The following is a 13,685-nucleotide window of genomic DNA, read 5'->3' as shown; positions in this document are numbered from 1 at the left end:
ATATTTTTAAGGAGCAGGGGCCCCCCAGTATTGTATTTTACTCTATTTTATACTAATTTCAGTCTTTTGACTGATTCATTTAGTGACTTTTGATTCAATAATGACAATAAATGCTAAGGAAAAATAAATCAACAATGGTTGATTTATCAACAATGGGTTAAAATTGGTTTAAAAGTTGCAAAACATGTTGAAAAAAGTAATAAAAAAGGGGTTAAAAAGGGAAAAATATCGATAAAAGTGTGGCAAAAATTGATGAGTGGCACAAAGGGGATAAAACATGCAGGAAAAGTGGTTTAAAGGGGGTTCAAATCTTTCAAAAATTGGGTTCAAGAGGCTAAAGGCGGCAAAAAGTATCCAAAAAATAAAAAGGGTTAAAAGTGTCAAAAATGGGTTAATATTGGTGCTAAATGACAACTGGGGAGGGCCCATTCTCTGTGATTTTCAGGCCTGCTGTGTTATAGATAATAGGGATAGATCTCACTGGTAATGCCTAAAATAATATAAAACATTTCTTTAATTTTTGTGTATTTGAAAGTCAGGCCCCCAGAGTTTCTGTTGAGACTAAATCTGGCCCCTGTGCAGATGTACTTGATGACCCCTGATCTATAGGTACTATCTGATTTATTCCTTTCTGACCCACTCTGCTCTCTCATTCCCTCCCTTTCTCTGTTTGCTCCTCTCTTTTACTCCTGGATGGAAGTTTGCTCCACTGAAAGAAAGAAAAGTAAGGTCAGACTACATCACCCTAACACAAAAACGAACCATCTGTTAGAGTCTAAAAGCCACAGTATATATTTCTGTATACGATCTCTGATAAATGAGAGAACACATCCAGGCATATTTTTATAATAGCCAATATTTGAAAGAGTCAAAAAGTGAGTGTTTCTATCTGATTTGAACCTCTCCAGTCTACAGTCAGAAACACAGTAAAGCACAGGTGTCAAACTCAAGGCCCGGGGGCCAAATCTGGCCCTTGGAACAGTTAAATCCGGCCTGAAAGATGATCTCATATTTCTGTTTTAACTGTCCCATCAGTCTGAGGTCTGCAGATTTCCTCAAGTATGAAAATGTGATGAGTTAAGATATCCTTGTTAAGTCACAAAATCTGAAAAAGTAAGGAGTAAAATTATTTAGATAAGAAGTAAGGAATGTGGGAAAAGAAATTAATTTGTGGTTTAATTTCACATTTTCAATTTAGCATCTCACAATTTGGACTCAAACTTAGGATTTTGGCTTTTTATTTCATACTTTGAGCATTAAAATTCATAATTTTGACTTTTTACATATTTTGAGCTTTAAGGTTCAGAATTATAATTTTTAAGTGATATTTTGACATTTTTAACTCCAAAGTTTGACTTCATAATCCCATTGTTTGACCTTTTAGACTCACAATTTAAAATTTTGATTGATATTCTGACTCTTAATTTCATGATTACAAATTTTATTTCATGTTTTGACCTTTTAAACACATGGTTTTCACTTTCTTTATATATTATATATATTTGCCATTAAAAAATATTATTTTTCAATTTCCATTTCATGTTTTGACCTTTTGAATTTACTTTTCTCAGATTGTGAGCCTTTAAACTTATCTTTTTAACCTTTTAAAAGTCAAAATCATATATCATCGTCACCTTTTTAAAAAAAAAAATTTAATATGTTTAATTACCAGTGAAACAAGGTTGACAGTTTGTGGTTAAAAAGGTGACTCTGCTAGGCCCTCGGGTTAGTCCTGAATCTGCTGCGGTTGAGTTTGACACCCCTGCAGTAAAGGGTGGACCCAGGCTCAATCATGAGTAGAAGTTCCACTTCTTCTCTTTTAGATCATCTTTTATTCCACATGTTTCATGTTTTAAACACAGCTGTAACCAAATGTTAAAGTATATGCACATGAGCGTGTTCAAAATGACAAGAGAGTTCTGTTTTTTTCTTCTTCTTGTTTGTTTGGGGGTTTTCTGAGACAGAATGAGATTCTTCCCCCCAAAATGAGTGAGACAGTATTTAACACCTCTGCTGTGCAAAGTGTGCGATTGACAGACTGACCCAGGGTCATCAGCAGCATCACTGCGCAGACTCACAGGATCAGATCCCTGTTTATCATAAATATTCAGAGCTCAGAGGAAAACTTGAAGAAAAGAGTGTTGTCTGAAACGTGGAAGATGTTCTTTATTTTCTCAGTTATAATCTAACTGGTTCATGTGACGGACGTGTCTGTGTGTTTAGATGTCTGCTAAATCAGAAACTACCTGTATTCTGAACCTTCATTCAGCTTTGGTTTCACTACTGCAGCCTCGGCATTTATCAAAGATTGCATATTACCGACAAGAGCACACACTTCATCCCCAATTAATGCACAATCATTAACTTAACGGAGGAGGGGGTCGCTCTGACACCAAAAAGGTTCGGGGTTTTCATGAAAACATCGAACATCGATCTTCGAATCAAACGTCACGGATGTTACCATGGCAAAAAGTGACGCACGTGCATGTGAGTGCGCGAAACACAGAACATAAAAAAAAATAAAAAAATTTAAAAATCTATATTCAGAAAATGAATTTGAATAATTGGGTTATCCACCTTATTCCTGGGGCCGCTACTGCAAATCCGAATATGGGCGAAACTTCCGGTGCTAAAGCGGAAGTATATTAAATACATGTATACTAGTACAGTAGCCAACGCTCGATGCTAGCAAACAACAACAGTTGTATCGATATGATTTCACCTTGAATTTGTAAATATTGATGTATTTTTGTAATCACATGTTCACATTGTTTGTGTTGTAAGCTCTGAATAAGTAAATAAGGTGTATACCACGTTATTCCTGGGGGGTCTACTGTAGCTAAAACTGTATAGAACTAAACTAAAATAAAAATAGGGACAAAATATCCTTTGCTTTAGTCTTTGACACAGCCATACTGACTGGCACCTACACCTAAGTCTGGGGAATGTAAAATTGCCTGAATTGATTGGGTAAGACTTCACAAAGTGGTAGTTTTATGTCTGGAGTTGTATCCAAACATCATCTTTAACCAATAAAATGATAAGTGAAGAGTAGCCTGTTAGAGTATGTTTCTAAAAATATATGATGTTCACTCAGCCCTGACCTCTAGCCAAAAGACTCAAACTGACACTAAAACTAATAAAAATTAAACTAAAAGCATTTTTGCAAAATAAAAACTAAACTACAAAACTGGCAGTAAGAATTAAACTGAAATCGAACACAGAAAGTGAAAACGAAAAAACAAACTAATGAATAATCCAAAACGATTATAACCTTGTTCTCGACCAACTCAAAATTCAGACCACACAAATTTAAACAGCGTATGAAAAATGATTCCTGATAAAGTAACATAAAAATCTACCATCAGAGGGAAAAAACATATTTTGACCATTCCATAAATCAAAAACGTTAAGGGTCTTGAAATCATGCCTTGTAGGACCCCTCATTCAATATTATCACAGGAAATGTTCAATGAAATTTAGCAGTTTGCTGCAATTCTAGTGTTAAAAAAGTAGACTGTAATTGAAAGGTTTTAACTCTGATTAAGGGACATGAAATCCATGAAGAGGTCACTGTTGACTCTTGTTCATTGTAAACTTTTCTCACTGTTTTCAGAATAATCAGTTTATGGAGATAAAATGAGCAAATATACAGCTTCAGTACTACACACACAGGCTTAAAATAACCCCTAATCAAGTAAAAATGTGCTTCTTTATCATGCGTTCCAATCACATTTTTAAAACATATTTGTACGCTTACACTGGGAAGACGTGGGTCTATAAAATGGGAGTTTTAGCTGGGAGCCAGGACCAGTCCTAAGGATGTTTTGCTACTTTTGTTTTTTTGCAAGTTAGCCCATACTTTCTCATTTGGACTGGTTTGGTTTGAAAAATAAAGTGGAAGGGGAGTTTGGCCCCACAGAACCAAATGGTCCCAAGTTCAGACTATTTTTTCAACATGTAGTGGCCCAAGAAATTATCCAACTAGAAATACCAGTGAACTAAAAGCAACAAAAAACGTCCTGAGAGATGGTCCTGACTCCGGGCCTCTATTGTGACGTACCCGTAACATCACTGTATTTCCAATGATCTAAAGGGACACCTTAATAGCTCTCTGTGATAATGTTGGACATAACTTAACAATCAAAGCAGCGTATATTAAACTGTGATATAAACCTTCATTTACTGAAACTTCACCTAGGATGCTTCTGACAAAAAACTGACTTTTTCTTCAGTTTGTGTGAATGAAACAACTCAAAAAGTGAGAAAATGAACTATTTATTCATCTTGTTTTGATGGAAAAACAATGATGTAATCTTGTTTTTTAATATAACAGAAATCAGTTCCTTTCTCTGCTTCTGCTGCTGGAGGAGTTTTTAGAAACTACATGATGAGCTGTGTGCAGCTTCCACAGATCTCCAATCAGCCAGTGAGGTCAAAATATATGAAGAAATAAAGGAGAACGGATGTTTCACTTCGGTAAGCCTACAGTTGAATCAGTTCTGAGGTCACAGTGTCATCAAACCCTTAAAAAACAAAAACATCTCCTGTGTACGCTCAGGGTTTGATTCTGGCCGACACACACGATGACCTAAAATTAAAAATGTATTTGAAAAAAAAAAAAAGTCTACATCTGTGGTTCTACTTCTTCTTTTTCTTGCTCTTCTTTCCTCCTTCTCCCTGCTGAGAGCTTGTTTCTCCTCCGCCACTCTTCTGGGTCCGAGTCTTTAGTTTAGGAATCATCTCTGCTACGTAGAACATCACGTCTTTACCTGAGGGAATCAGGGGGACAGGAAACATGTAAAAAACTACAATTAATACACAGACATTACAAGAGGGAAGCAGGTTCTTCAGAGATAACATGTTATGCTGCAAAAGGAGATGGTTTACTTAAGTACAACCTCAATTCAAAAAAAAAAAAAATAGGGCATTATAAATGAAAATTAAAATAGAATGCGAAAAGTTTTTAATCTCATAAACCCATATTTAGACCATAGACCATCAACAACATATCAGATGTTGAAACTGAGACATTTTACCATTTCATGGAAATATTAGCATTAACACATCTCAAAAAGTAGGGATAGGGCTATGTTTACCATCCAGTAGCATCTTCTCTTCTTTTAACAACAGCCTGTAAACATCTGGGAAGTGAGGAGTAACTAATGTTTTCTATTGGTGAAAGGTCTGGACTGCAGGCAGACCAGTTCAGCAGCAGGACTCTTCTATTGTGAAGCCATGCTGTTGTGATGGATGTGGTATGTGGTTTAGTATTGTCTTGCTGAAATAGTCAAGGCCTTCCCTGACAGAGACGTTGCCTGGATGGGAGCATATGCTGGTCTAAAACCTCTCTCCACTTTTCAACATTGATAGTTCCTTTCCAGATGTTAGAGCTGCCCACATCATAGGCCCTAATGCAACCCCACACCATCAGAGATGCAGGCTTTAGAACAGAGCCGGGATAACAAGCTGGATGCTCCCTCTCCTCTCCCCTCATCCTAAAAGATTGTCAAATTTTGATTAATTTGACCACAGAACAGTTTTCCATTTTGCCTCAGCCCATCTTAGATGCTGCCCTCAGGATCTCTGGATCCTGTTCACATATGGCTTCTTCTCTCCATGATCCAGCTTGAACTGTCATTTGCGGATAGCGCAGCTAACTGTGTGTAGACAGATGATGATTTCAGGAAGTGTTCCTGACAGTGTTCCAGGGCAGAATTATGCCTGTATTTAATGCAGTGGCCCCTGAGAGACTGAAGATCCCCAGCATCTAATACTGACCTTTAGCCTTGTCCCTTGCTCATAGAGACTTCTCCAGATTCTCTGAATCTGTTGATGATTTGATGGACTGTAGAGGGTGGGAATCAAAGTCTTTGCAATTTTACATTAAACATTTTTCTGAAATTGTTCCACAATTTTACACACAATTCTTCTCAGATTGGTGAACCTGTGAACATTTTTACTTCTGAGAGGCTCTGTCTTTCTAAAATGCTCCTCTTATACCCAGTCATGTTACTGACCTTTCGCCAATTGACCTAATTAAACTTTAAACAAAAAGTAGGCAATTTGTGTTTGGTACATTATTTCTTTGTTGTAACAATGCTTCTTGGTAATAAATCTTATATCGTTGGAAAGCCTGTTTATTACCCTTTTAAATGGTGCCACATTTGTAAGGAACATGAAAAATGTGCCAAATCTTCTCTGCCAATACTAAACAGCTGATTCTGCCATTGACTCTTGTTTGGTGTTTGGTGGATTGGATGATTGAAGTTTGAAGAAACAAGACATATTGACAATTTAACAATTAATTCATTTAACAATCAGGAGCCTCAGTAGTGTGTGGAAGAACCATACACAGCCACAGCAGCCTGGCTCCTCCTCCTCATGCTGGTCACCAGCCTGGTCACACACTGCTGTGGGATGGCATCACATTCTTCAACCAGCATTTGTCTCAAGTCAGCCAACATGGTTGTGTAGGTCACTCTGGCACCAACAGCACACCCAAGCTAATCCCATAAGTGTTCAGTGGGGTTAAGGTCAGGACTGCTGGCAGGCCATTCCATCCTCTCCACTCCCAAATTCTGGAGGTAGTCTCTGATAAACCCCGCTCTGTGGGGGCGAGCGTTGCCACCTTCGAGGATAGAGTTCTTGCTGACAGGGTGAGAAAACAGTATTCTTGGGGTGTGGTCTTCCTGGGACGCCCACTTCGCGGCCTGTCTCTGACATTCCCCGTTATATGGAACTTGGCCTTCAGTTTGGAGTTGGTACTAGGGCTCACTCCAAACAATACCGCATCTTGGTTTTGTGGAACACCAGCTTAAAGTTGCCCAACTGACGGGCGCTATCCAGATCAGTCAAACATGGCATGCCGATTCTTGAAGCCGACATCTACTGACCACTGTAGCAGGGCCCATGCTCACAGGTGCTGCCAATCAGGCACCTGATTGGCAGCACCTGGGGGTACCAGAAGCTCAAAACAAGAGTCAATAGCAACAGCAAAATAAGCTGTTTGGCATTGGCAGAGAAGATTTGGCACATTTTTCATGGGTGCAACCCACATACTCAGCTCTGCTGCTCATCCCACAAATGCATGATCCTTACAAATGTGGCACCATTTAAAAGGGTAATAAACAGGCTTTCCAACGTTGCCCCGTCCCTACTTTTTTGAGATGTGTTGCTTCCATCAAATTCAAAATGAGCTATTATTTTTCCTGAAATGGTAAAATGTCTCAGTTACATTACCTGATTTGTTGTTTATGTTCTATTGTGAATAAAAATATGGGTTAATGGGATTATTAAAACGGCATTCTGATTTTTATTTATATTTTACACAGTGCCCCAACTTTTTTGGAATTGTACATTATAAAGTATACCCTTTGTTGTACTGGACTTTGGTATCCAGTACATTTATTTCCCATGCCTCTGGCATCTTTTTAAAATAATTTCCTCACACATAGCAGTGTGTGATTAAGTATGCGTCAGACTTACGGGAGGTGAATTTCTCCTGACACAAGCTCCCGTCCGCCTGCTTGATCTGGACTCTGACTCGGCCTCTGAACTGGACGTCCCTGTTCCACTCCCTGGGGTGCATCTTGTTCTGTAACACATCCAGAGATTCACACATTTGTAGACTGATATGAAGTGTTTTCAGGTTCTGATAAATTGTGGATTTGTGTTGTTGTTGTGAATACCTCCAAATAAACATTAAGCCCAGCGGCTGTCAGGACGTCTCTGATCTCAGTGCAGGATGGATTCTCCACAGCCTGCAGACACAACATGACACCATTAGTTTATTCATCTCATCAGTTAAATTAAGACATATTCTCAATACTCTCGTGGTGTTTTGAAACCTTGTCTTGAAAATACATAGGATGAACATTTCACCACAAGGGGGCTCTCAATCAAAAGACTAACAAAAGATAACTTCTACAGTAGAGGGGAATCACTACCCCTCAAAACAAACTACAACTGGACCGTAGTCAAGATGTAGGGTTAGGGTCAGCTCATCTTCAGGTTTGTATGTTATGGGAAGAGCTTGGGTGACAGCACAACCAGCTGATGGCAGAGAATAATCTTGATTCTTTATAATAAGAAGCGCACACAGCAACTTCACGGCAGCTTCAGTTTCTGCTTCCTTCTTTAGCAGACTTTGTTGTTCTGTGGTTCAACAGAACCAAATAGTTTAGGAGCTGTGTTGCTGAATTTGTTTCGCATAAATGGTAGGTGTAAAACTTCAGCCTTTTGATTGGCTCAATATCTTACTGGATTTTATTTGTAATGAAGTTTAATTAATTTCACTGGGGGTTAAATATGCAGTAAATTCTAACTAAAATAAAACTACTACTACTCTGATGTAACACCCAGTGTTGCCACAGCAACGGTGAACATGCCCCTTAGATATAATTTGGCTGTCCCTGGTATTTACTGATTAACAGCAGAAAAGAGAAACAAACTTAAGGCCATTTATCCTATAAATATAGAAAACAACTACAGCACTGTGCTGGTAGAGAATGTAGTGTAAGCCAGAGTTTGAGTGTGTGTGACATCAGTTAAATTTTTTTATTGCCAAGGAATGGGAACGTTTGCCAAAAAATAGAGCTGCTAAAAACAGATCTTTTAACAAACTGAAGAAGAAGAAGAAGAAGAGGAGGACAGTTAAATGTGTCACCTTTTCTGTGGGGATTCTTCTTCCCTCAGCCAAAGTCTTCTTACTGTTGATGTAGACCGGATACAGGCAGATGAACCTGAAACACATCCAGCACATGATGGAGTCACTGCAGCACTCACAGCAAGAGCTGAGCATTAAACCAAAATATTATCAGAATATAATCACTGCTAACACTGTCTAAATATTTTTGGTATTCTGGCTTGTGCAGATCAGAAACATCCCAAACAGAAAACACGTGGGATTTTTGTTGATAGTCCACCAGAGGGATTTATCATTTGCAAACAAGCCAAATAAAGTGTCAGCTATTTCATGTGAACCACAGAAGTGTAGCTCATTTTAGAGCCTTTCTCCTTTTCTTGATATTTGATAGACAGAATAAAGGGTTGACCTTTTCCTCCACACCGCTTCCCCACAAGCACTCTACACTCGTTTTAGAGCAGGTGTGTCATACAGTTGAACCAGCGAGCCAGTTTCATACAGCCTGCAAAATGTTTTGGGGAGATTGAATGTTTTCAGGGATGCATGATTTTATCGGCATTATATCAGTATCAGCAGATGGGAACATTTCTGCTGATATTTACAACCCATATTTTTTCTGTAAAAGTCTGCCTATGCCTGCTGTAAATATTGGCCATATGAACAAATAAATCAATGGAGTTTCAGGCTAGCTCAACAGACCTACAGCAGCTGAAGTCTTTTTTCTTTATTCATCATCATTCCTTCCACCACAGGCGTCAAACTCAAGGCCCAGTGCCAAATTTGGCCAGTGGTACAGTTGTATGTTGAAGTTCGGGGAGATATTTTACTTGTTTATTAGTCATGGACAGCTTGCTACAGCTCTAAAAAAAAGTTTAAATATATATAGAGACAGGGTTAAAGCACTTTTTGGTGTCTATTATAAACTCTGGTTAACAGTCTGTACAGGACACACGAGGCAAATGTCACCTGCAAAATGTGACGTGCACAACACTGCATTTTTGTATGAACTTTAGAAGCAAAATTTCACTGCATATTTTAATTTCTGCAGCAGTGCAGATTTTCATGTTTTCCTTCAGAAATGTCTGTAAATTCAAGTGCATTACAGAATTCACTCATCCTGTGTGAATGAGCCACACCTAACACTGACATCAGGGAGTAATTCACAAATTATCAGAGCATTTTTAGTCATAGTTTTAGTCGACAAAATTGGTGGTCACAAATGTAGAATAGTTACCAATAGTTCAAAAAATCATCCTCCTCCATGGCAATGACTTCTCTCGCTAGGCTGCTCTCTTGAAAAGTTTATAAGTCACACTCTTGGCAAAGGCCATTATGCTACAAGGGTAGGATTGTATGATCTCTTCAACTGAGGATGTTGGTGATTTTACCAGATCAGCATCATGACGAGCTGAGTGAGGCAAAAAAAAAAAAAAAAGACTAAGGCCATTATTTTAAGAAGATGGCGGTATAAAAATGAATGACCCCATCCCTCCTGTGAACTGACAGCTTGAATCCAAAGATGGACAGTGACTAAAAACCTTTACTTCAATTACTGTAATTGAGTAGCTTTTTGTTTACTTGTACTTTTTAAAACAGTAATTTTACTTTTACTTCATTATATTTTGAAGTAAGTATTGTACTTACCTAATTTTTTAAATCCACCAAGTACTGAGTAAAAAAATCAAAAGCCAAAACAAGGAGGTCCAAGCTTTCTCAAACTGGACAGTTGTTTGACTTTGACAGCACATGATGTTCAGTAGCAGCATGTTTTCACACTTAATCACAAAACAGCTGTTGCTTTTCACTTTGGGTTAAGGTGCAATTTATAATACACAACCTGGTTAAAGATTAATATTGTCTAGTTGTTATTGTGCATAAAGAAAAGATCATATTTTACTGTACATTCCCCTGGGTATCAAATCTAACCTCCCTGTACTCTGACTAAACTCTGAATGATCTACTTTATACTTTTACAGGAGTAGATTTATAGACAAGTACTTTTACTTCTATTGAATAAATATCAACCAAAGTGACTGTATTTTTTTCTTGAGTATGATGGTCTTAAGTTCTTCCACTTGTGCTTGAATCCATCTCTAAATCAATGAAAACAATCACCTGGCTTGCCCTTTATACCACCTTTCTAATAAACCATATGCTTAACATTAAAGGACATTTAAACACCTGCCAGCAGCTGCAAAAGTTGCCATGTATTTGTTGATTTAGTCAGTCAACAATAGTCACTTTTCGACCCTGAATTAGAAGTAAAAACAACCCTGGCCTGAATGAATGGCTGGCCCTCTATATCTGCACTAGTCCAACCTAACTGAACAGTAAACCTAGCGTTAACTCCGTTTATATCCCTTTATATAAAATGATACCAAACATCAATTATTCCTCGTGTTCATTTGCCTTAACTTCGCTTTGAAAAAGTTGATAGGATCAGTATTTGAATGGGAAAAAAACTCGATTAAAAGGCCGTTTTCATACACGTCATGCTAAAGCGTTAGCGATACTACGCCACTGTCGTACAGACAGAAAGGAGGACCAAACTTCATGGAAAAATTGCGCAAATTTTACATATGCTACAGTTTCTTCGAAATGTTCCTTAAAACGTTGGAGCCCGTTGGAAAATGAGTTTCTAGTGTGCCACAATACTTCACAGGATTGTTAAAGTAGACATTTACGTCGGGTTTGTGATAGTTGAATGCTCACATAATTTATATTTTCAGAGCCGTTAATGTAAAACTACCGAGGTTTGTCGTGTGCAGTGTAAACAAAAAAAAGTCGTTTATTTCTTCATCAGAAGCGTAAGACTGTTTTAAATGTAAGCCGAAGTGTACAGTGGTGTTTCAATTTTAACATTCACAAAAAAGAAAATTATAAATCTAACCAGGTTTTCATATTTTCGCGTTTTCCTTAATTTTCCAAAACATCTATGGGGTTTTTACGCTGCACGAGCTATGCTTGTTTGAGGCTAGGCTAACATGCTAGCTTTAATGTGAACTTACCTCTCTTTGTCGGCAGGGTTTTCAGTTAAATGAGCCATTATTTACTGGTTTTGTTGTTCATTTGACTGCAGACAATCGGATCTTGGTTGGATAAAGCGACAGGCTCACAAGACGGGTTGATTTGTGCCGTAAAACAGGAAATCATACGGCTGATCCACATGCACGGTGACTATTGACAACCGAGAGGTGCGTTTGATTGAATGTACCAAGTGTGCCGGTGTCCCAGTGGACCGTGCTCTGTAGGCAGAGATGGAAAAAGTACATGAATGTTGTACTCAAGTAAAAGTACAGTTACTCTGTTTAAAATTTACTGCAGTAAAAGTAAGAGCGCTGGTCTATAAATCTACCTTTGTACAAATAAAAAATATTTAATTTAAAGTTTACTTCAAGCACTGAGTTAGCTACTGAGGAGATGTACGGTAAAATATGATCTTTCCTTATTGGTAATTACAACTAAAGAATAGATCTCAGGCCAGGCTGTTAAGGTTACACCTCTACAATAAAGTTAAATTCACAGGAAAAAATGACCCCATTAATCAAACTCACATAGGATTAAATTTAGCACTTAAAACTAGTCTATATTGGACCACCACTGTAGTGAACCTATGTTTTTGAAAGTGTTTAATATTTTACACTATGACAGAGCTGCAGTAATGCTTGAAAATCTATGGCAAGGTTAGTTGCCTCTGGCAAGAACAAAGCAGAGTCAACTTCATAGTCAACAATGCATAGTGAATAATGCTTTATGTCTGTCAGGAAAACTTTAAGTCAGACTTTAACTCAGTGAATAACTTCACTCATGGTGTAGATGTTTCTCATGTCAAAAACAACAACAATCCACCAGAAAACATCATCAAAAGAACCTCAGCAAGGATCACTGCACAAAACAGGCAATATTCAGACACAACTCAACACATCTAAACACTCTGCCCAAGGGCATGATGGGGAACTCTGCCCACACACCCCAGATTTGAGATCACAGAGTTTAGATCAGTTTGACTCTACAGAGTTGAACTAACACTGGTGGATCAGCACTAACACTCCTGAATTACTCCTGAAGACCATTTCACTCAGAATGGAGTTAAAATTACACTTTGAGAGTAAAAATCTTGCACAAAATGTTTGACCCTGAGATATCAATGCTCCAGTTTTTACAGCTGTTTTGCGATGTGGAATCAATCTCTCTTTATGTGCTACTGTGCAGTCAGCAGAGGTAGAAAAGGTACATGAGTACGGTATTCTAGTAAAAGTACAGCTACTCTGGTTAAAACTTACTTCAGCAGAAGGAGGTTACCACTGCTTGGGTTTTTTGCACATTTGTACGAGATGGTCTGTCAGATTTACAGGACACTGATGGAAATCCTTTAAGTTTTGAACAATTTTGAATTAAATATAGTTTAAATCTTTCAAAGTCAGACTTCATCAAATGGCATCAGGCAATTGAGATTATGTTTCTCTTGACAAATGCTCTAACAGATAGAACCACACAACCATATTTGACTCCCCCATCAATGAAAGGGATTTTACTACTCAAAATAAAAAAAAATAAAATAAAATTAAAAATAAATAAATAAAAAAAACTTTATGACTTGTCTCACTGATATTTTTTTCTTTGGAAGACATAATAAAAATAATATCCTACACAAATTTGATAAAAACTCAACATGCAAACTAATGACAGTGTACTTAAGGTTCCCTGCACACCTAACGCAAAGGAGACACACTTTAAAATCTTTAACATTTGCCCTACAAGGAATTACTCAGAATATGTTTTAATGTTGCTAATGAAACTACAACATGTTTTTTTCTCATGCAAAGTTGTCCATGCACTTTGAGTAGATATTTACAAATGGATTTAAACACAAGATAATATCATTCTCGGCTTGTGTTTTCAAAGACGATTAAATATATGATATGATCTTTAAAAAACAAACCAGATGAACTTTGCTGTAATTCAACGACTCCAAAATTAATGCTCACAAGAGTCGAGTTTTGAAGTCATCTCCATTTCAAATGTTTAAATTATATCT

General features: G+C 37.6%; 1 protein-coding gene across 1 annotated transcript; it reads right to left on the bottom strand.

The window, feature by feature from the left end:
- Positions 1-4,262: 4,262 nt before the first annotated feature.
- Positions 4,263-11,848, bottom strand: srp19 (signal recognition particle 19). The gene is made up of 5 exons (XM_041787906.1): positions 11,656-11,848; positions 8,669-8,744; positions 7,692-7,763; positions 7,489-7,597; positions 4,263-4,772 (listed from the first exon to the last, which is right to left on the bottom strand). The coding sequence occupies exons 1-5, from the start codon at positions 11,691-11,693 to the stop codon at positions 4,642-4,644; spliced, it is 426 nt and encodes a 141-aa protein (XP_041643840.1). The 5' UTR covers positions 11,694-11,848; the 3' UTR covers positions 4,263-4,641.
- Positions 11,849-13,685: the final 1,837 nt, after the last annotated feature.

This window comes from Cheilinus undulatus, linkage group 5, assembly GCF_018320785.1.
Source record: "Cheilinus undulatus linkage group 5, ASM1832078v1, whole genome shotgun sequence".
Taxonomy (NCBI): Eukaryota; Metazoa; Chordata; class Actinopteri; order Labriformes; family Labridae; genus Cheilinus; species Cheilinus undulatus.
The sequence above is the reverse complement of the archived record's forward strand: the minus strand, read 5'-3'. Positions and strand labels throughout refer to the sequence as shown.

Bases quoted from the DNA above. Each gene is read 5' to 3' on its own strand.
- srp19 (XM_041787906.1), bottom strand. From the start codon at position 11,693: ATGGCTCATTTAACTGAAAACCCTGCCGACAAAGAGAG. The intron at 7,598-7,691 runs GTATTCACAACA...GATGTGTTACAG, and splicing joins GGCTTAATGTTTATTTGGAG to AACAAGATGCACCCCAGGGA. The intron at 4,773-7,488 runs GTAAGTCTGACG...TGATTCCCTCAG, and splicing joins TCAGGAGAAATTCACCTCCC to GTAAAGACGTGATGTTCTAC.